A 24,250-nucleotide genomic window follows, 5' to 3' on the forward strand; every position below is an offset into this window, starting at 1 on the left:
GTGGGTTAAGGATCTGGCATTGCCATGAGCTGTGGTGTAGGTTGCAGATGCGGCTCAGATCCAGCGTTGCTGTGGCTCTGGTGTAGGCCAGTGGCTACAGCTCCGATTAGACCCCTAGCCTGGGAACCTCCATGTGCCATGGATGCAGCCCTAAAAAGACCAAAAAAAAAAAAAAAAATAGTATTTACCTCCACCATGTGATAGCCACTTTGATATATTTTTTCCCATACTAATTAATTTGTTTAAAATACTCATCTCCATATGCCAAATTGATTTCACAACCCCCAAATGGGTCCCTCCTCACAGTTGGAAATGTGGAAAGAGGAATTTGGATAGCTGCTCCAAGTAATTTCAAATCAGGAGCTCAGGCTTTGAGCAGACAAGAGCAGCAGGTTTCTAAGAGGTTCCTTCCTGAATATTTACTGACTACCCTACCAGGTGCTAGGCATGAGCACAGGTACATGGGCCCAAAGTTAGCAGCGGTAAAGGATTCGCGCAGAACAACATGCTTTGAATCTGTCTCTTGCAAATATCATCAATCATGTAACACATGTAAAACAGAACCAATATTTCAAAACAGAACCGTCTGGATGACTTTTAAGAAAATTTCAGATTTGGACATTATTTCTGACTCAGTATCCACTTGGTGTGCATTAGCACTTGGCTGGAAGAGCTTCATATTCTAATCAATAACATTTAGCTCTCCCATAGGTATGAGTCAGAGATCCTTGTTTGATGAGCACACAAATATGGAACGATTTCTGCTTCCCTGGGGACCATTCATTCTGAAACACACATGAATTTCATTGACATTGGCTTTTATGTTTCATGAGACCGAGTCAATATGTACAAAAGTAACCAAAGTTGACCCCATATCCATGAATGGTGGGCAAAAAAATAGCAAATTGTGTGCTACAAAGAGGGTTTTGCTGCAGAGATCAGTTCCTCCAGTCTGGCTGTGTGGTCCTGTGTTACAAAGCTTCTCTCTTTGCTCACCTGAATATCTGTATCCCGGAGCACTAAGTCCTAAGGAATCCCCTGGAAGAAGCACTTACACTTTGGGACAGTAGCCCATGCTACATCCTTTCAATACTTCCATTCAGGTGCCCTTGGATGGGTACCATTACACTGTGCAGAGCTCAAGCATCTCAAAGTAACCACAACACTTTTTCAAGTCTTCCATTCTCTCTTAAAAAGCCATGAGAATTTTGCAAACGTAAACACATAATCGATATTTATTTCAATGTACAAAAGTATCTCTCCCCCACCTCCACATCTGCAGGTGAATGAGATGCTTATTCTGTGGCTGACTCTTCTCTTTTGGAATCCTCTGCTCACCTCCACATTACTTGAGCCCCAGGGTAAGAAACACAAGCCTCAGGCTATGGGCATCAATCTTAGTGGGGGGGTGGGGGGGAATGGACATAGCACTCTCACTCTGGGCTCCTCACCAGGGGGGCTGGCTCTACTGCTTTAGATGGCATACTGCAAAGGCAGCAACTGCCAAAAGTTTCTGCCATCACCTCACTCCTAAGACAGAATTCGAATACCGCCACCATTTGTGCTGAACTCGCTTCACTCTAAGCACTTGTATTTTTCAAACTTGAGTAATTCTTAGAACAGCTTTGTAAGACAGGTATTAACAATAACTTCATTATACAAGAAAATGGAGGTCACCCAACTAGGAAACAACAGAGATTAGGCTCACCTGCAGGTCTGCTTCAAAGTGCACTGTGCTCTGAACCATCCTAAAAAAGCTGTGAATCTGTGTGAATACCTAAAACGGCATGATACGCAACAGGAATGCCTAATGACTAACTTTCACCCCCAGAGCATATGATAAAACATTTTACAGTCCACCCCTTCTCCAGGTTTGCACAGAAGTTTAAACATATCACCTTCTCAGGGTGCCTCTTCTCCTGAATACGGTGGATGGTCAAGGTCGCTGCGGAATTAGGTTTAACCTGAAGTCTGGCTCTCAAGTTGTTCTATTGATTGTAAATTGAGAGATCTTAAATCTCCACACTTCAATACGCTATTGTTCACAGAGTGATCCGAGGCCACCCAGAAGGATCAGGAAAATTTGGGCAGGGAGCACCATTTACCCAGGATGAACAGGAAAGAGAAACCAGCAAGGTAGATACCCTGGCAGAAAGGTCTCCTGATCCTGCCTGAGGCCTGGATTATCCAGGTTATGGGCACAAACATCAGTCAGGAAAAAGAAAGGCTCAGCTCAACTAGGACCCACCGTTGGCACCAAAGGGCTCACCTTCCCCTGCAGCTCCCATCCACAGCCTCCTCCTGAACACAGTCTTTGGTCCGCGCAGGTGGACAAAGAGGTTCCCAAGCACCAGCAGGAAGATAAACAGGGAACTGGAGTCACAAACCTACTGAAGAGCTCAGTCTGCCCAGGGCTTGTTAATCATTTCTGAAGGCTGCTGCTCATACCCAGAATAACTGGGGCCGCCCAAGGTCAAATCTTAAAGATACACAGGAATCACCTGTGAGGCTTCAGAAAAAAAAAAAAGATTCCAGAGCTTCAGGAACTCTGGGATGTTTCAATAACCATCCGAGATGAAAAAGCTTCACTGTCAGTAAACATCCCTCTGCCAGTTTGGACATGGGTCTGTCCTACACTTGACTGTAAACACCACTGGGCCAGGGACTGTTTTATTTTATTTTATTATTACTTAAATGAATGTGTCACATCTGTAGTTATATAATGGTCATAACAATCCAATTTCACAGGATTTCCATCGTCAGGGACTGTTTCAACCTGCATCGGATTTACCCTGGGAGACTGCCGAGTCCGATTTGATCCTAGTGGAGTCTGAAGCTAGAACTGGCAGAGTATCACTGTCTTTGCCAGAGCAACAAGGTGAAGGACAAGAAGCGGATGTGTTACCAGCATTTCTAGTTCTTCCAGAAAGATGCATGTTCAGCTCTTCAGCGAGGCGTAGACCTAAGACCTTACCCTTGCTCTGAATAAGTCTTGGATTGACGTGTGTGAGGTCAGAGGAACAGGAAAGGAGGACGAGAACGTTCAGGGTGGGGTGCTCCAACTCTCCTATGTGGATCCCTGGGGGGAGCCCAGAACCCAGAGGTTTAAAACCAAGACCCAAGCAGCTTCTGAGGAAGAGGGCTCCAGGCCATGGAGGGTTAGCCGCTTCATGGGACCGTCAGCTTGAAACCAGCACTGCTGATTTCTTACCCAAAACAGGGTGGGTAGAGAAGGGGTGGCAGGATAAACAAAAAACGTTATCTCTGGTAAGAGTGAAATTTTTTTAACTCCCGAGGAGTGAAGGTTGGACACAGGAAAATGTTTCTTTGGCAGGCTTGTAAAGTACCTGGACATGTGGTAGAGTTTGTAGCGCTCACTTCTCTGGAATTTCCTTAAAAACAGGATCTTATAAATAGGCTGAGGATTGGACCATATGTCCTCCTAAATATACTGTTAACTCTATATTCCTGTCCTCCTGTGTGTCATTTTATAAAGGTGCAGAGCTCTCAAGGGTGGGAAAATACAATAATGTTAGTTACTGCCATCCTTAGCATGGCATTCAGAGTTCGCCTAACTTACGTTCGGCTACCAGCGGGAATGTTATCCAGCTGACACATACCAGTAAGCGCGGAGGCTGAAAACAGTGACATACTCCCGTACTGGCTGGCAAATAATGACTGTCCCAACCCCCCACCCCCATCTGCTGCTCTGATCCTCCCCTGGAATCCCCGGGATGTGGTAAATAACGAATTAATGCCTGGCACAGTGGGGGGGCTTCTAGGACCCAGATGGAGCCTATTCCTCTGTGTTGACTGTCAAAATATTTTGAATATTACCTCCAGCTCCCACATCCCAAGAACACACGACTTATTCTCATGCCTCTGGGCTTCTCCTTGTACTCTGCTCTCTGCTCAGAATGCCCTTCTCTTCTGCCCTCCACCCGCCTGGAACTCCGCTCCTGTTTCAGACCTTTGGTTCAAACACAACCGTCTCCACTGAGGCTTCCCCAGCCCCAGTCTCCCCTCCTCAAAACCAACACTCCCTCTTCCAAAAGCCATAGGGCCTTTCCGGTTCTGTCTTGCTTGTTATTGATGCACAGATTCCAAGAGATCGATACCTCCTTCACTCCTGAGAAGTAAAAATAGACTTAGAGGAAAAATGGTATTGTCTGACCAGTTTCCAGAAAGCCAGCCCCTGGGCCGTCTGACTATCACTATGAGGTGAACACAGCCTTACCCGATAAGGTCCTTCCTACCTGAGGACATGGTTTGGCCACTGAGGGGCTTGGTAACCCAGCTCCTTGGCTGTGGCTCAGAAAGGTGCAGGGGTGCCTCAAAAAGTCCAGCACGGAGGCAGATGTAAAGTCTGTGCATGGATTTAAAAGAAAGAAAGAAAGAAAGAAAGAAAGAAAGAAAGAAAGAAAGAAAGAAAGAAAGAAAGAAAGAAAGAAAGAAAGAAAGAAAGAAAGAAAGAAAGAAAGAAGGAAGGAAGGAAGGAAGGAAGAAAGAAAACCCAGGAGTTCTCTTGTGATACAGCGGGTTAAGGATTTGGTGTTGTCACTGCCGTGGCACAGGTTTGATTCCTGGCCAAGGAACTTCCATGCTGGAGGAGCAGCCAAAAATAAATAAATAAATAAATAGACAAATAAATAATAATAAAATTAAATAAAATTAACAAACGCCCACCTCAGCAACCCCCAGTGACAGAGGAGTAACAGAGGGGAGTCCTCTTCTCATCAATTATGGCCCCACCTCATCTACGCTCACTGGGCACAGTGGCAGTGCGACAGACCTGCCCACTGGGAGTAGCCAGCACACCCTGACCCTACTTCAGTGTCCTGCTTCTCTCAACTGCCTTCCTTTTTCTTTTAGGTTTCTAGCCTCTCCTTACAATCAAGAAACGAGCATCTTGACACATAGACTTAGGCTGTACACTTCCTGAGGCAAGGATCAGATCTTGCTGACCCCTCTACTCTCTGTCTAGTGATCATATTATCAGACACACATAGCAGACACTACTTGCCAGCCTTTGTCCAATGCACTTGACCACACTACCACATGCCATTTGATGATTAGGTTCTGTCATTAGCCCCATTTACCGGTGGGGAAACTGAGGCAGAGGGCGGTAACACGATTTGTCCCAGCCACACCTGGGGACCCAACCAGGCAGTCGCCAGGCTCCACATCCCTTGTTCTTCACTTCAACTCAATGTCTAATATGCCACAGTTGTACAATTAAGGTTTTTCGAATATAAACACAAGTGTCCCCTGGGGTTCCTTGCTGAAAAGGGCACTGGCTATTTTAACAGCGATGTGGGCAAGTGCTTGACATCTTATAAGTTCCCCAGGTGACTGCGAGCTAAGTCACCTCCCTCCATGAACTGTACAACCCCAAACGCCGCTCACTGCGGAGAGGCGGGAGAGATACACAGCTTAGGAGGAGAAGAAGGGGTACAGACAAGGGCTTCGGCTGTTCAAAGGGTCTGAGGGGGAGAGAAAGCCTTAGAAGTAGTTTGGCTACTTTAGGAACAATACATTTCTACTCGGCATCAAGAGGGAGGCGTGTGAGTTGGTAAAGGGTGAGCAGATGATCAATAGGGAGCAAGCCGGCTGGGCATCTCTTTTCTTTCTCCTCCCCGTGGCCTGACAACGCCTGTCTGTCTGGGTTTCCAACCATCTGTAAAGACCTCAGAGCCGCCACTGCCCTCATGGGCAGAGCGGCGGGGAGGAAGGAGGGGAGCATCGAGTCATTTATCACTGTCGGGAGATGTGCTACCCACAGCAGGACCGGCTTTCTTCCCTGCTGCTCCTGCAGCTTAGAGCTGCAAATCTTGAAAAGATGCAGAACATGCACATCGAAAATAACCATTCATCATCGTGGCTCCAGGAGCCCGGGAGCGGCCCCTGCCATCGTAAGGCTGACCCACCCCGCCTTCAGCACTGGACCCCGCAGGGGCTTGGAACTCAAGGCCTTTTCAGGCACCTAATCTCTGTCCCAGCCCATTTCCAGCTTGGACAATCTGCTGAAGTTTGGGGCTAACATTTTCTAAAATGCCATCCAAGTCCCTCCTCTGTCGGCAAAGTCAGACTTACATATTGCTTTCAGCAATCAGACTGCAGCCAAGGTGGCCCGCAATCATTAAATTATGAAAATACAAGTTGCTGGGAGGAAATGAATCCCAGGTTTAACTCGAGAACGGCCTGCTTTCTTGTGAAGTAATTACAAAATTAAAATGTGCTATTTCTCCGGTGAGTATAAGAAGCCTCCTTGGTGAAGTCTATGGCTCAACTGTGACGTCGGGATTTGCACCAACGCGGGCCGGGGCAATCCTTCTGCGCCCCAAAGACGAGAGGCAGGGACATCTGCAGACAAATTTCCAAAGACTGGGTTAAAAGTGATTAAAATCAAGAAGAGGGATGAGGACAAGGTTTGAATTTTCCAATTACTCTTTAAAACTCAAAAGTCAGGTTGTTAGAAACTGCAGGCTTTCCAAGTCAGACTAATAATGCTGAGCTAATTAGACCCACAGGCATGGCCAACATATAAATTCAGCCCAAAGGAGGGACACTGTCCCTTTAAAAACTGCCCGGGGATCAGTGGAAAAGCTAATGAGGAGTGTCAGTTGGGGCTGCTTTATTAGGTGGTCCTCCAGAGGATAAAGCCTGGGGTTTCTGTAGCAGGGCTTCTGTGCTTGATTCAATAAATCAATTTATATTAAATGCGGGTACAGCTCTGGAGCTGGCTTCATAAAGCATTCCGCGGCGTTTCTCAATCTGCTTATCCACTTCCCTGTCAGCCTGCCTGAACACGCTGTCAGAAGGCATCGAAAAGAGCAATAAAGAACAAGAGGCTGAACCGACGATATTTGTGAAACTCCACCCAGCAGGTCCAGACCATGGCTGCCCCCAGCGAGTTTCTCCCCAGGAAATGTTTGGATTGTTGGTAAGGAGCCCAGTGCTGTGGGGCTGCGGCGCTCAACCCCAAGCGGGGCTTCAGGCAGCGGATTGAGAAGAGTGGGAGGGGTTGGATGGGAAGTAGTTTTTTAATCCGATCATCAGGGTCTGAAATACTCTCCAAGAACTGAAAGGAAAAGAAAGAGGAATAGAAGTGCCAGCAGCTGGCACAGCACAGGAGGCTGTGGGGAGAGGCTTGGGGAGAGGGGTGTGCTGCTGTCCAGGGCAGAAATAATGGGTCTTCCTTCATGCTGCCCCGCAGGCTTGCCAATGAGTGACCGCTGCAGATGCATGGTCCCTAAACACTATGACCTATGTCCCTGAAGTTCTGAAAAGTATAAGGACCACCCCCCCCCCGCCTCCGCCGCCGCCGCCCCACAGTGTTAGACTCACAGTCTAGTAGTAGTGGGGCCAGAAGCCAGAGTGCGGCCACACCATCGCACTCTCCCTGTCTGGGCTCAGCTGTCTTTTCTCTTTTTCTTCTTTAACTCTTTGCTGTTGGGACCTTCCGTGACAGACAGCATCTGGCTCTGTCCTCCACCCCAGGTGTACCCGCACCCTTACATTGCCCAGATTGCAGTACCATCTGGTAGCACTTTTTTTGCTGACGGAAAGGTTCTCTATCTGCACTGTCCAGTCCAGTGGCCACTAGCTACATGTGGCTCCTGAGCCATGGAGATGTGGCTGGTGTGATTTGGGAAATGAATTTTTACTTTTATTTAAGTTTAACTAATTGAAATTTGAATGGCCACAGTGGCCACTCTGTTGAGAGCACACAGAAGAGAAAAGCTTTCCTGGAGTTCCCTTGTGGTGCAGTGGGTTAAGGATCCAGTGTTGTCACTGCAGTGGGGTCACTGCTGTGGTGCGGGTTCCATCCCTGGCCCAGGAACTTCCGCGTGCCATGGGTGTGGCCAAAACAACAAAAACACACACATAAATCTTTCTTTTGCCTTCCTAAAAGAAGTGAGTCCCGGGAGGAAAAAAAAATGATGGTGGACCCTACTCTGTTCCCAGGGGAAAATTCTCCAAAGTACTCTTAGTTTCACGGGAAATAAAGGAGGGACCAATTACCCTGATGTGTCATCAAGTTAAAATCTTAAAGAATTAAGGCCTGCAAGAGATAAAAATGAAAGTTTACCATCAGTGAAGCCTCTCTAGTGGGATCTATCTTTTCCAGAAGCTCTGAAAAGCAGAGCAAAGTCCATCCCCCACCAGGCATGGAGGCTGGCCGTGAGCAGCAAAGCAAGTATTTTATAAATGAGAGACCTAGGCCCAGGATTTGCCCAAGGCCCCAATACCAGTACCCAAGGAGCTTGTCTCCCAAGACAGTACTCTCTTTCCTAAGCAAGCCAGGCCATCTGAAGTTACCAGGCCAGCCTTCCCCCTGAAATAAGACCATTATAAACGTTAAAAAGGCTCTGCTTAAAGAAAGTATTCTGATGTAGTTTACTCTTAACCAGAACCATCTGGAAGCAATCTTGCATTCACATGATGGACTTCTCATCCTCTTTGGCCCTCGCTCTCGCTACAAATCCCATCAGCCCAGGAACAGCTGCTGGAGAATCTGGCCCGGCGCCAGGGGTGCAGCTACAGCCCCCTCTCGGGTCCTCCTGGGCCCCCAGCTTGCTCATCACCCCCACGCGGCCGGACGCAGAGCACGAAGAACATGGATCCTACATGAGAAAGCAAAATCACCAGCGGTCACGGGAGCGGGGACTTGGTGCCACAAAGCCAGCTGTGAGAAGCTGTTGTTTCGGCTCGGTAACGCAGACGCTCGCTGGCAGATTATGGCCGGAGACAGCACAGAGGGCTGTGGGTCAGGGCACTGTGCTCACACTGCCAGCTAGTGTGCCTCGTGCAACAGCGGCTGCACACAAAGGGCTGGGGAGGAGGGGAACAGACTCGCACCGGAGTTCAAGGATGGGGTTCTGGCACCAAGACCGGGGACACCAGGCACAGAAAGTGAGAGCTGGGACACATCAGGGACCAACTCGGCACCGGAGGTGTTGTTAGAAAACGCCTTTGTAAGTCAAACCACTGTGTGCAAACTATCTGAGCGGAGGGGGAAAGGCCGCCAGGGAAGAGCCAGATTTCATTAGGAAGGTCCTGGCGACAATAACCTTTTGTCCTCTACACAATCTGGGCCTGCCAAGCTGCCTCACAGTCTCCAAGAAAGCATGAGGGTGGGAGAGAAAGGATCCCCATCAGGAGGCAACAGCCTCATCCTTAATTATGAGACAAGCCTTCCCAGAACTGCCTCCTCTCCCACACTTCCTCCTGGTTGCAGACACACCACAGAAAGCTGGCAGGAGGCTTCTCTAAGGGGAGCAGTCAATGTTCCTCAGAAAAGGAGGTTTTGGGTTTGGGGGGGGCACCTTCCCCACCATCTCCATTCCTAAACTACACCCAGACTTGGAGTGACGAGTGTGAAGCACCACGGATTAAACTGGCCAATGGTCCATGGGGTCAGATTGGGAACTAGAAATGTTACTACCTTAGCAGCTCCTGACATGCTTTATTCCATCCCCTTGTCCTCTAGGCACCTCCATCTAATCCTGGTAGATGGAGGTGCCCTGCTTAAATGCCTGTCGGAGCTCAAAACAGAATAATGATGTCAACGCTTACTCTTAAAAAAAGTTGATGCGTTGTATCAGAAAGGGCCCTGGACTAAGAGCCAGAAGCCTGGGTTATTCTCACCATTTTGCATTAGTGGCAGCTCAGTGAACCAGCTGATCCCTCTGGGCCTCCATTTGCTCAACTGCAAAATGGGAACAAAGAGGAGGCCTCATTGGGCATCTGGCAGTTCAGCATCCTAGCAAACTGAGTACCCTGAAGTGATGCTGCCTGGGTTTGCAGCCCGGCTTTTCCCCTCGAGGAACTCAGCCCCCCGTGCCTCAGTTTCCTCACCCGTAAAATGCACCCCATTCACAGGGTCGTGCAACATGAGGAGTCATGTAAAGCTGTCATCACAGCGCCTGGACCTCAGCTCTCCCATTCACTGTAAGCCAGCCAGCCTCGTGACTCTCATGATTACTGGAAGACGAGCAGGGAAATAATTTCCACAACTGGGTCTTAGCTGTAAGGATTCAACAGCTTGGCAATAGGTGAATCCTTATTTGTTCGAAAGGTTTCAGAGAAACAATTTCACAGGCCAGGGCTAATTCTGAAGCCAAGAAACATAAAGAAGGGACGAGGTCTGGCCTGATCTGTCTCCTTGAACATGACCCATCCCAGATACTCATCAGTCTACTTCTGCCAATCCCAAGGCCCTGACGGTCCTCTGAGGCTTTTGCGAGAAAAGAGGCTGCAGATCCTCATCTCCTCCCACTGGATTAATTTGCCAGCCCTTCTTTTTCCAAAGACAACTCAGAAAGGCAGCAAACTGGGAGCCTATGTTTCTTCGGTTCTAAAACACAACTGCTAGAGTTGAGGTCTTCCGTTAGAGGTTAAAATCATTTCTTAAAAGAACTCATTAAAGTTTGGATGGGGGGAAGGGAGAGTGCACAGGCAGTGGTATAAATCGGTTTGAAACTTCCCAACTTCTTCCAACAAAAATGTAAAGAGCTCTCTTTTTCCTAGAGCATCATTTTCAAATCAAAAGTAACAACAGGTAGGAAATATATACAAAGATTTACATCAGTCTCTGCTCCTAGCCAAAGCGGCGAGCCAACAGCCACGTGGGGAGCTTTGCTGAAACAAATGGGCAAATCATGTCTGAGTGAAGCCATTCTCAGGCTTGGCTCCAAAGTTGCTTGGTCCCTCCTGTGGAGTTCCATACAATGAAATATAGCCCATTTATGAACTGTTTACTTGCTTAAGACCATGCTAATGTAGTGTGTGCATGTGTGTGTAACGTGTGTGTGACAGGAGAAACAGAGAAGGCAAAAGAGAATAACTGTGTGTGTATAAAGTTGGATACAATCTAATTCCTGCAGTTACCTACATTAAAAAAAAAAAAAGCATTTAAAAAGGGTTCTCTTTAGCCATTTGTTTATCAAGTTTGTTTTGACTGCTGAGATCTAATTTGCCTTTTTGGCAGAGAAAGAACATATAAACAGCCTTGCCTCAAGCTCGGCATGGCTTGTGTGCGGGCTCCTCTTTCCTCCCCCTCCCACTGCCCATCCACAACACTGGCCTTCTCCCCATCAGCTTCTGTCAATCACACTTTTCTTCCCTTCATCCAATAAATAATCACTACCTGTGGACTACATGCCTCCTCCTCCGGGGGCTTACAGACCAGCCGAAGAGACATACTTAAAGAGAATAATCAATCAATAACTTACCCTTCCAATCATCCCTTGGCCTAAATCATCCAGTTTCTTGTTTATTTCCTTGCCTTCTCTGTTTTCTGCTTCCATCCTTCTATTTGGCTCTGGAGACCTGATCTACATATTTCTAGGATCCTTTTCTTCTAGGTACTTGAATCTGCTTTCTCCCCTGGTCAGTCTCCTTCAAACTCCTCTGACAACAACCTTCCTAAAACATTGCTTTCATCATTTTTACCATCCTCAGAAACACACAAGACAGCCTCCCATAGTAAATCTCAACTTCCCTGCCTGGCTTCCCAAATTCTCAATTTTGTTCCCTCGATACCAGCTCAGCACAGACCCTCCCCCTCTATGGGGCCATTTTCCTTGCTGTCTCTCTGAGCTGCTCTTTTTGTTTATGTGTTTACAACCACATGGGTTCCTAACCTGGGATGCCTTTCCTTCCATCTTTGCAAATTCCACAAGAGCCGGACCAAACTCTGCCGCGGCTTTCACCTCAAACTTTTCCATAAGAAGTGCTGATTTTGCTGACTGAATAAAAATGCATTTGCAAGAAAACCCAGTCTGGAGCCACAAAACTCCAGAGCCCAGAGCTGCAAATACAGTGAACCCTTTCCATTAAATCCGACCATGTTTTAGAGTAGGGGTAAATACTTTAGGCTTTGAGAGTCACAGAGTTTTTGTTGCAACTACTCGACCACCCTGTTGCAGGATGAAGGTAGCGACAGATCGAACTAAACAAATGAATATGGTTGTGCTTTTTAAAATTATCTACAGAAAGGGGCAGTGGGTGGAATTTGGCCCTTGGGCTGTAATTTGCTGGCCCTGTTCTGGATGAAGAGCGGATATTGGTGAGGACCTTCTCCTTTGGAGGGCAAGGGACAATGCAAAGTACCTTAGATCAGCCTCTTATCTTCCCTGAGAAGCTCAACTGTTCCTTTAAGACAGGATGTACCCTAGGAGCAGATTCCCAGCCTAAAAGTCATCACCATGGGAATTTGGGCTGTGACCATCTGTTATAGCTATTTTGGTCAACAAAGAGGAGATAATGGAATCTACTTCTTTGCCTGTGCTGGGGATACAGCCAGGAAATAGACCACTCTCTCATCCTGCTGTCTGCCGGCTGGGGATCGAAGGGCCCCACAGTGAATCCTTACCTACGCTCCATGCTACGTCTTGCTCTCTCATTTCATCCTCACACCAGCCCTGTGAAGTTCAAGTACTTCATCATCATATCTGCTTTCCCGTTGGAAGAAAGAGATGAGGTCTTAGTCAAGTGGTTTTGCTGCATTTTATAGGCGTGTTTGGGGAATTAGATGTCCCTTGTCCAGAGTTCTTACTTCAATATGAATGTGTGATGAAGTAATGAGGAGAGCTTGTTACCACTTGTCCTTACAACCACCCTTCCAAAAGGACTCTTTTCACTCTATTCACGGAAAATTGGACTCACAGGGGTTAAGTAGCTTGTCCAACTTTGCCAATTCAGAAAGGTCAGAGTTATGATTCACATCCAAGCTGGTCTGGCCAAATAGAGCTTTAGCCCATTTCTTTGAACCCTGCTACCTCTTTAGTAACCCTGACCTTAAAAACAAAAACCACCCATGTTTAATGAATTTTAAAAGCCCCCAAATGCTTGCTGCGTGTGAAGCGAGGAATTAAATCCGTTTCGTGGGTCTAGTATCCCCGAGGAGAGCAGAAAGACAAACCAACAGCCAGATCTGAGAACAGGCGCCCACGCGAATGCAGCAGAAGTGGGCGTTAATCCTTTTCCTTCCCCACAAACCCAGGTCTCTGGCTGCACCTCCTGATCAAAACTACACAAGTGGCTTTTTATGGTGGTGATGCTTCCTTCCCACCCGCTGTGGCAGGGCCGAGGCAGAGGGAGCCGTACTCTTACCAGCCTGTCATATTAAAATCCCTGTAGAGCATCTTCTTTCCAAGTTCCTTTCTCTGTACTCTCCTTGGAAACTCCAAATGTGTGAACTCATTCCCCAGCAAGTGAGGCTGCATGAATGCCTAATAGCAAAAAAGAAAAGAAAAGAGAAACACACACATGCAAATTTAGAAGAAAAACTAAGACCCAAGGATGTTTTACAAATTGAGACAGGCTGCATTTCAGAAATAAGAAACTGTTCTCGGGAGTTCCCTTGGTGGCTCAGCGGTTAACAAACCCGACTAGACTAGGATCCATGAGGATGCAAGTTTGATCCCTGGCCTCACTCAATGGGTTAAGGTAACTGGCATTGCTGTGAGCTATGGTGTAGGCTGGCAGCCCTAGCTCTGACTCGACCCCTAGCCTGAGAACCTCCATATGCCGTGGGTGTGGCTCTAAAATAGCAAAAAAAAAAAAAAAAAAAAAAAGGAAGAAAGAAAGAAAGAAAAAGAAAGAAAACTGTTCTCATATGGGAAAGAAATATATTTAAGAATCTAAATCCAGGACTTCCTTTGAGGCTCAGTGGTAAAAAAAAAAAAAACCCACTAGTATCCATGAGGGTGCAGGTTCAATCCTTGGCTCTGCTCAGTGGGTTGAGGATCCGGCATTGCTGTGAGTATGGCAGATGTGCCCTGGATCCCACATTGCTGTGGCTGTGGTGGAGGCTGGAAGCTGCAGCTCTGATTGGACCTCTAGCCTGGGAACTTCCATATGCTGCTGGTGCGGCCCTAAAAAAAAAAAAAAAAAAAAAGAATCTAAATACAAACAGAACATCATCAACAAATAAAAATCATGAATGTAATTTACAAAAGGATGTGACTTTTTCATTTGAGATGATAAATCAGTTGTAATCAAAGACACGTATCTCTAAAGTAAAGAAAAGGTTGTTCACTTTTTAATTCAAATCCAAGATGGTTTCACTTTGCTGAAGGGCACCTTGAGGAGGCAGGAAAGCTGTCCCTGACTCTCTCCTCCTTGGCTTCCTCTGCTCGCCTCCTGCTCACCTCCCAGTTATCACGGCCTTGCCTCTGAAAGCTGCATGTGAGTCTCCATGTCAACACAATGGCCTGAGAGAGCGAGCTGGGTCTGGATACACCAGACAGGAACTTTCTGTTGGACTCCCTCCATTTTGCTCTGCAGTAATTTGATCATGTAATTGGAAGACTATTCCAGAGCAGATGGCTTCCGCCCCTCCCCCAAATCTCTCTTCACACTGCAAAAGTCTTGAGCAAACAGCCACTTAGGGAATTGCTTTGAAACAACAAACAGTCTCATTGTCACATTCAAAATTCAAATCCAGTTTATCCAAGAGATGAAATGCTCAAGCATTAACCTCCCCGCTCAGAGGCCACACACGTAAGCAGACCTGCATTTGCACTGGGGCTTTCCCACACAAGCCCTGTACACCTGCTCAGCAGTAGTGTAGTGGAATGGATCGCCGCTCCCCCACCCCCCTTTTGGCAGGGAAAAGAGCGGGCAGAGCAAATCACGGCCTGGCACTGTCAGAAAGCAAGGGATCCCTGCCACAGGACAGATGGCCACGGCCTCGGTCTACTGGAAACAGGCACCTCCCGCAGCCTCTTTTCTGGGACCTGACACTGGCAGGGCTCCCACTGACTCTCACCGGGGTTCGGAGGTATTACTTGGATGCCAGTCCTCAGAAACTAAGTGGCTCGACAGTCAAAGGAAGCAAGCTGAGTTGTCCCCAGGCTGTTCAGACTGGCCAGCTAATGGAACTCTGAGTTAGTGATGCTGAACGGGCTTGGGGACAGGATGGGATAGGACTGGGGGCGGTGGGAGAGATGTCTTGTCTGCAGTAACCCCAACAGGTTCCAGGCTGGGGGGGGGGGGGGTCGGGGGGGGGGAATTCTGGAGCATCTCTGAGGGGCTCTGAAGCCTCAGCTAGGAATGAGACTTGGGCTGCCTATGGGTACCAAGGATGCTTAAACACTGGGTTTTGCAGAGAGGTTCCCTGGGAAGCAATGAAGAGAACTAATATTCACAGGGCAGATCAATAGGATGGGCATTGGGGGATATGAACTTGAATCCAAGCTCTGCATTTATAAGCTGTGTGATTTTAGTGGGTGACTTAACTGTTCAGTGTCTTTACCTGCAATACGGAGATTAATTGCAGGTTTATCTCACACTGATTGATTGTTTGATTGATTGATTGATTTTTGTCTTTTAGGGCTGCACTCGTGGCAATATGGAGGTTCCTAGCCTAGGGGTCGAATCGGAGCTGTAGCCACTGGCCTATGCCAGAGCCACAGCAACGAGGGATCCCCAGCCCACCGAGTGAGGCCATGGATGCTAGTTGGGTTCCCTAACCGCTGAGCCATGACGGGAAGTGCTATCTCACACTGCTTTAATAATGAAATGAAATGATGTCAATAATGCACTTATTATGATTGTTCCTGCTCATAAAAAAATTTATCCATCTAATGATTATCAAGTCCTACTGCATTCTGAGTACTGCGGTAAGTGTTTTTGAGCTTGCATTTCACACCCCCAACAACCTCATGAGCAGGACCCTACCTAATCTGTGGCGCCTAGGGCCACAGGAAGATATGGACCCTCTATTCAAAATTAAAAATTTCAGAGTTCCTGTTGTGGCTCAGTGGGCTAAGAACCTGAGTAGTATCCCAGGCCTTGCTCAGTGGGTTAAGGATCTGGTGTTACCGTGAGCTGTGGTGAAGGTCACAGGTGCGCCTCGGATTTGGCGTTGCTATGGCTGTGGTGTAGGCTGGTAGCTGCAGCTCTGATTCAACCCCTAGCCTCAGAACTTCCAAACACCATGGGTGCAGCCCTAAAAAGACAAAAATAAAAATAAAAAAATAAAAATTTCAAGATGGTAAAAGCAGCACATTAAATCACAAGTCACACACCCATGATGGCAGCTGTACTGACAGAATAGATACAATCTTATTCCTTTCCTTTATTTTTGTCCACCCACGAAAACTAAGGACCAGAGGCATTACTAGTCAATGAACAGCAGCATCTACTACTCACCCTTCCTCATCTCTCAGAACTTTAGGACTGTATCAGCATGGCAGTTTTGTTTACCCCCAGATCTCCAAGCTGAAGTAACACTGATTTAGGGGTTACCACATCTCAGGCACTTGAAACACCTTATGCTACAATGTCAACAAGCCATCCTACAACGCACATGTCATCGACTCAATCTAAAAATGAGGAGACTAAGGTCCAGAGAAGTTAGGCCACCTACCCAAGGTTATCAGCCAGGACTGGGGGGGTTCTAGAGTGTAACAGCAAACCCATAACCCTCATCCTAACCCTTGTATCGACCCTTTCATCTGCACATACATGTACAAGAAACAGTAAGGGGTCAACAACAGGTTCAGGGCCCGTGATCCTGTTGCTTCTGAACATACGACGTTTGAAACACAAAGAGGCAGCTTGCGAGGCTTCAGTTAACCAAAAATTATAGGAGTTCCCGTCGTGGCGCAGTGGTTAACGAATCCGACTAGGAACCATGAGGTTGTGGGTTTGATCCCACAACCTCATGCTCAGTGGGTTAAGGATCCGGTGTTGCCGTGAGCTGTGGTGTAGGTTGCAGACATGGCTTGGATCCCGCATTGCTGTGGCTCTGGCATAGGCCGGTGGCTACAGCTCTGATTCGACCCCTAGCCTGGGAACTTCCATATGCTGTGGGAGCAGCCCAAGAAATGGCAAAAAGACAAAAAGACAAAAAAAAACCCCCCAAAAACCCAAAATTATAGATCTGCACACAGCTTGGCCACAAGGATGTTCCTGAAGTAGTGAGAAGAAATCCTTTAACAATATGAGTGACTAAACTAGCATAAATCCATGCAAAAGAATTCTGTGCCATCACTTACAAAGGTGCTACAGAAAATACGAGCAGGTCATCAAGCAATATGCGCCTGTGAGTGCGCATGTGTGTGAACCGCTGTGAATCGTGTCATGTATACAGATCTATATAGGATATATATGTATACATAAATGAGGATGTGTGTGTATAAATATAGGTACACAATGCATAGGTATATTACATAACAAACAGGTTTGGATCCAAAAGCCACTCTTAAGTACATTTTGTATTCTCACTCTCGTGCCTGGCCAGTTGTACTGGGAAAAGTTTGCAGGGTGGTGAGGCACTCCCTAGCAGCCTGCTATTTGCAGCGGCTGCCTTGCCTCTCCCTCTGAAGATGGGCAGGCCCAAAGAGGCCGTGAACCCTGTGTCACCTGTGACATCCACCATGTGCAGAGCCTTTCAGGAGTCTCAACAAACCCCCTGCTCCTCCTGTTATATAACAGGCTACTTTATGTCATCAATTCTAAGATGCCCTTTATTAGATGTGCCATCATTTTGTTACCTCTAGGGAAGGGGTAGGGGGTGGGGGGAAGCTGCCGATTATAGTATGCACCATGCTTTCTTACCACTCCAAATTTATAATTTGTGATTTTTGAAAGAGCTCCTTTAGACGGGGACAGATGTCTGTTATCTATCACTGTGTGCATATTTAGGAAGGAATACATAAGTGAAGCGTATTGGTTAAGGTTATTCCAAAACATTTTCACATTTAGAATCCAATGGCACTCATCACTTTCCAACTCTGAATCATTCCATACTTGTGATTTTCCACACAAGAGCGGGCTGTGTTGCAGGGGTGCGTCAGTGATGCAGCATTTCTTAAACAATCCACAGCAGAACTACAAGCCTCAGAGGCAGGGGTGTGAAGGCCAGAAGCAGCAATGCAATCACCCAGAGCTGGCTTCCTTCTGACTCTCACTTGGGGAACATGGCTGAGCAAGTCTGGTCACACCTCCCCAAACCCCTTGGCTGACTAGGCGCATCCAGAGGCTGAAACGGTGCTTCAGTTTGGATGGAGTTACTGGTGTTAAAGGAAAAAAAAAAAAAAAAAAAACAACTAAGCTAAGCAGAACAAATAGGTGGCTAATGAGTGAAAAATGAGATGCTAAAATATCATGGGACACATTCCTGTTGGCTTTCTGAGGAACACACACTTCTGCTCACTAGTGTACCTTTCTGTGCAATATTCACGAAAGTGTGCATGAGGTGGTCTATCTCAGCTCAGGCTGCCATATCAAAATACCACAGACTGGGGAGTTTGAAACAACAAAAAAATTAGTTTCCCCAGCCTGGAGGCTGGGAAGCCTAAGATCCACCTACAGCAGGTTTGCAGCCTGGTGAGGGCTCTCTTCCTGGCCTGCAGGTGGTCCCCTTCTTGCTGCATCTCCCGTGACCTTGCCTCTGTGCTCCCGTGGAGAGCTAACTCAAGCTTTCTGATGTTTCTCATCAGGAAACTAATCCTATCAAATCAGAGTCTCACTCTTATGACTTCATTTCACCTTAATTACTTGTATAAAGGCCCTACCTTCAAATTCAGCACATTGGGGGTTAGGGCTTCAGCATATGATTGTGGGGTGGGGGGATACAAACATTCAGTCCATAACATGGCCTTATATGTATACAGGTACCTACACGCAAAGTCATCAAAACATTATACAGTATTATCTGACGGGTTTTCTTTTCTTTTTTTTTTTTTTTGTCTTTTTGCTATTTCTTTGGGCTGCTTCCGCGGCATATAGAGGTTCCCAGGCTAGGGGTCTAATCGGAGCTGTAGCCACCGGCCTATGCCAGAGCCACAGCAACGCGGGATCCGAGCCGCGTCTGCAACCTACACCACAGCTCACGGCAACGCCGGATCATTAACCCACTGAGCAAGGGCAGGGACCGAACCCGCAACCTCATGGTTCCTAGTCGGATTCGATAACCACTGCGCCACGACGGGAACTCTGGGTTTTCTTTTTAATTTATCTATATTTATAAATACTTCTACCATTGAACATGGATTACTTTCATTTTAAAAAGACACTAACAGGGAATTTCCTTGGGATACAGTGGGTTAAGGATCTGGCATTGTACTGCATTTAGAGTGGATAAGCCATGAGATGGGAGCAAGCATACATTAAGATCCCGTTTCCACAAGCAAAGTGGAAATTCTGGACACTCTGCTACACATTCCTTATGTATCTGCTCTGCTGGATATAGTTTAGCTTTTCTCTTTGATGATGCTATTTGGATATGAGTATGTTAAACACATCTGCATGGGAGTTCCTATCGTGGCTCAGTGGGAAGGAATCTGACTAGCATCCATGAGGATACAAGTTTGATCCCTGACCCCACTCAGTGGGTTAAGGATCCAGCATGGTGGTGAGCTGTGGTGTAGGTCACAGGCATGGCTTGGATCCGGTGTTACTGTGGCTGTGGCATAGAGCGGTGGCTACAGTTCCTATTCGACCCACAGCCTGGGAACCTCCATATGCCGCAGAAAAAGACAAAAACAAAACAAAACAAAAAACAACCCAACTCCATGGTGATGCAAGTCATATCAGCTATACCTGAATACGTCCATTATTTTTAAAGCCTTAGCTACACTCTAGTGCCCAGTATAGCACTAGCCATAGGAAAGGCTTTCAATAAGAACTTGCTAAAAGAATGAATCCTGAACATTCTGACCTGCTTTACACAATTTACCTTTTAATGATTAAATTTTACAAAATAATACAGCATCACTTTCAATCTTTAGACAAAGATAAAGCTAAGGTCCATGGTGCATAAAAACAATGTTAGACACGCATTACGTATTTTGGATTTAGTTAACTTTCTATAATTTGATAGGTATCTTCCTGTAAAACCACGTGTGTGGGTGCAATTATACCACTGAAAACTCCGTAATATTTCACAATCCTAAGAATATCTAAATAATATGATTTCTCTTCTCTATCTAATAAGCATGCCGACTAGAAACTTAGAAATGTATTTTATACTAAAATCCAATTGCAAGTGTGCTAGCCTCCCCCATGTAAGAAAAAAATATTGGACCTCTTTTTGTACCTCCATTGTTATCCTGAATTTTGAGGTTTTCCATCAAGGAGGGATAATGGAATGCTCCTGACTGAAGGAGAGGGGTGGAGGGACACCCGTAGCACAGGGGTGTACCACAAATAGTGCCTGGGGGAAAAGGCGTGGTAACCACTGCCCTGGCAAAATCAAAGGCTGGTGGCCAAGAGTCTTTTAAGGCCTCTGGACTGTGCAGTTTTGCTAAAAAAGAAGGTAGGACATATTCTTGCCACTAAGTGTCTGGACGGATAATGAGAACACATTTCCAGATATGGTTCTATCTGGCCAGGGACAAAAAGAGGTATCTTCTCTAGGGAGAGGATGCTGGAGTAACCTGCTGTGTCAAGAAGGAGCAGGGCACCAGCGATGGGCTAGGAGGGTGGGACAACTTCTCCTGGCTGCTCCTCTCCTGGAAAGAAACCAGCTCCAGGGGAAGGGGATGGAGGTGAGCACCACACTGTGAGGAGATAACCATTCCATCCCAGTGAGAATCTCGGGTGGCAGAGGGATTGAGCCATAACAAGAGGGGACAAGCCTGAGGAAGAGAAGCCTTGTGGGTCCTTCTAGGGAGCCTCTCTCTAGAGCAGAGGGGATGAGTGACCTGAACCCAGGTCTGCCCTGCTCCAGAGCATAGGGACTTGAGTCCCAGTCTCCTGTGCTGGGGGAGGGAAGGAGGGAGGGCTCTGAGCACCTGGGCAAGGCAGGGAGGGAACAGGGAGTGGAACCATGAACCCAGGTCCTAGAGAGTGATACGCGTATACTGGTTTGGCGAGGAACCTGAACCAAGTTTCCTGCAGACACTGAGATGGTGGGTCCTGAAGTGACTCAAAATTGCCTGCTGGGGAACACAGATGCTGCCTCCTTTTAATACATTTTCCTCCTGCTGCCTGGTGGGTCAGCTTGCCAGAGAGCAGTGCCCACCACTGAGGGGATCGCCTCAGCTTTGGGGGGCATCCAGCCAAGAGAATTCCTGCAACTAACACTGGAGCTCCTGCAGGAGCCCCTGTGCTCAGAGCTCACACACCAGCAGGGGAGAATGAGGAGGGCTTATAAGTGGAAATGGAGTTATCTATCTCCAGGGAACAAAAAGTGGGGTGCTGAATGGGGGGCTCTGAAAAGGGTCCGTCAGGTAAGGCCTTTGGGGCCAGTGCAGCAAGAGCGGAGGCACGAAGTGAGAAGCAACACGGGGTGTGTGTGGAGGGGGCGCGGCTGCTTTTGGAGCTGCTCAGAGGAAGAAAATGGTTGGGGCAGAAAGGTGGCAGGAGTGTGGCTGCCTGGCCAGCCTATTCTGCTGCATGACTTTGAGCTCTGGCAGGAGGACCCCTCCTCAAAAAGGGTGATGTACACTTCAAAGATGTCAAAGTACTTTAAAGAAAAAAACCTTTTCAAAGACGTATAATATACACACAGTACCATGCTCAGATCATACACATACAGATGGATGAGTTTTCACCAACTGAACACACCCATCTAACTGGCACCCAGATCAAGAAACAGAATATTATCAGCATCTTGGGGTCAGGACCCCATTCAATTCCTGCTGCTGCCCCCAAAGGAAGCACTACCTCCGCTCTTCCCAGCTGGCGTTGCCTGTTTCTATTGGTCCTACGGAATCCTACAGGCTAATGTTAAGTCTATGAGATTCATGGTGGGTATAGTTACACGTTGTTCATTCCACCCTGTGACTGCCCCACAGTTTAGCCATTCCATGCGCCATGGTCATCTGGATGGTTTCCAGCTTGGGCTCGTACGAACAATGCCGCTACGCCTGTTTGAGTCTTTTGGTGTGAAAAGTCGCGCATACTTTGTTAAGTACATACCTAGGAGTGGAATCGCTGGATCAAATCCCTTTTCCAAAGCAGTTTTTCCAATTTCCACTTCCATCATCAGAATGTGGAAAGTAAAAATACTTGTGTGAAAGGAGAGGGTGTATTCCCGGAGAGGGGAATGCTTTGTAAAATCCTTTAACTAGAAAAAATGTATAGGAATTAATTTTTTCAATGTTTGGACTTCTCAATATGTGAAAGGAAGTGATTAAAATGAGGATTTTTTTCCGTGTTCAACACAAATCTTTAAAAAAAAGTTGATAGAAACTATTACATTTAGAATAGTCCTACTGTATAGCACAGGGACCTATATCCAGTCTCTTGGGATAGGACATGATGGAAGACAAAATAAAAAAGAACTTGTGTGTGTATGTATGTGTGTATATATATGTATATATATGTATATATATGTATATATATGTATATATATATGGATGACTGGGTCACTATGCTGGACAGCAGAAATTGGCATAACACTGTAAATCAGCTATACTTTAATGAAAAAAATAAAATGTTCTAAAAAAAAAAAGCTGAGCTCCTGTTGTGGCTCAGTGGTTAGCGAATCCAACCAGGAACCATGAGGTTGTGGGTTTGATCCCTGGCCTTGCTCAGTCGGTTGGGGATCTGGCGTTGCCATGAGCTGTGGTGTAGGCTGCAGACCTGGCTCGGATCCCGAGTTGCTGTGGCTCTGGTGTAGGCCGGTGGCTACAGCTCCGATTGGACCCCTAGCCTGGGAACCTCCAGATGCCACGGGAGCAGCCCAAAGAAATGGCAAAAAGACCAAAAAAAAAAAAAAAGTTGAATAATCTCACCCTTTTCTTGCCCTTAGAGGGGAAAAAAAAAAAAACCTCAGATTATACAAGAGGAGAACTGGAAGCTTTACATTTCGAGATGATTTATCCTGATAGAAAGTCTAAGGCCACGAATGAGATGAAATTAATAACGTTGGCCAAGCCATTGGTGATCACCAGCGGTCTTACTACTGGTCAAACGACATGGCTCTTCCAGAGCCAAGGCTGCTGCCTGCTTTACATGCAGGAGGAGAATATCCCGGTTTGGTTTTTTTTTTTTTTTTTTTTTTTTTTAAAAAGAGGGAAAAATGTGAAATGGCTGAGACCTAAATATGGATGGGTTGGAATCTTTCATAAAGAATTCTCTTTGCCTAAACTTGTCCTTAAAAATCTCAAAGTAGCAAGAACCACACTTGTATATATAAGCTGTTACAGAATTGGATATTAAATAAAATTCTGTCTGGTTTAAGTGGATGTCAGGGAAGGTTCACATTTAAATTTCAACGCGGGACTACACTCCTCAGCCAGAGAGAAGTAGCATGCCCGCCAAACAAATTTGAAATTGTAAAATGCAGATCTTATGATAAAGAAGCTGTGTGGAAACTGGAATACAAATAGAGATATTAAACAAAATTGCTTAGATTTGTCAACTCTACAATAGTTTACTATATAGACTAAAAAGTGTTCATTTACATAAAACATATAAGGTTTCCATATTCATATGCCTAATGCTTGTTCTTCCCAAGTGAAAATCTGGGAGAAGGCATTCATTTGAAGTGATCAATGCATGTCAACAAAGAATATGCCTGCATATCTTCGATCTCTGTGAATATGCAAAAGGAACTGAGAAATTTTATAAAGGGCCACACGAGTCCCCATGGCAGGATGGCCATGAAAAAGTTCCTCATGTACAGTTATATTAAACTAAGAAATTTTATTTTGTCTCTGATCGGTGGTAAGCACGACAAATATTAACTCATTAATCCTCATCCCAATCCTGTGAGGGTTCTGGAATTACCCTATTCCACAGATAAAGCAACTGAAGCACAGCAAACATCTTACAGACAGTTAAGTTTTTGCCCTAATAAACCTCAGTGAATCCCATCTACCTCTCTCAAAGCATACTCAACTTTCCTGTATTTAAAGAATATATGACATCATCTTCCTTCCTTACACTAAGATGAATTTTTAAGGGACCCTATGGGCAGATGGCTCTGGTTTCTTTGCTCATCTTTTTTTTCAGAATCTTTTGGGGACAGAAGCTTTAGAAGAGTATATGCATGTGTAGCAACTGTGCAGAAAGATCTATTTTTTTTGGGGGGGGGTAGAAGAAAATGTAGGGATTCCTTCTCATGATGACTTTGTTCAGCTGTGTGGAATTCATTATCTTAGATCTGCACAGTAGATGGAGACTGCCTTGACACCCAGTCTCTGACCCCTCCCAATCTGGAATAAACAAAACATCCATTTATATTCATTTTCAAAATAAGGCTTGGAAGCAGTGAGGTTCAATTATAAGGGCTAATGTGTTCAGAGTCTTCCCTGAAGGCAGGCAGTGTTCCTAGGGCAGC

General features: G+C 46.3%; 1 protein-coding gene across 1 annotated transcript in view; it reads right to left on the reverse strand.

Moving 5' to 3' along the window:
• Positions 1-24,250, reverse strand: part of PPM1H (protein phosphatase, Mg2+/Mn2+ dependent 1H) — a 273,912-nt gene that overhangs the window by 56,108 nt on the left and 193,554 nt on the right. The window contains exon 6 of the mRNA XM_047787110.1: positions 13,120-13,238. Within this exon, the coding sequence (XP_047643066.1) occupies positions 13,120-13,238 (119 nt within the window). The remainder of the gene's footprint in view (positions 1-13,119; positions 13,239-24,250) is intronic.

Source organism: Phacochoerus africanus, chromosome 7 (assembly GCF_016906955.1).
Source record: "Phacochoerus africanus isolate WHEZ1 chromosome 7, ROS_Pafr_v1, whole genome shotgun sequence".
In the NCBI taxonomy this organism is placed as follows: Eukaryota; Metazoa; Chordata; class Mammalia; order Artiodactyla; family Suidae; genus Phacochoerus; species Phacochoerus africanus.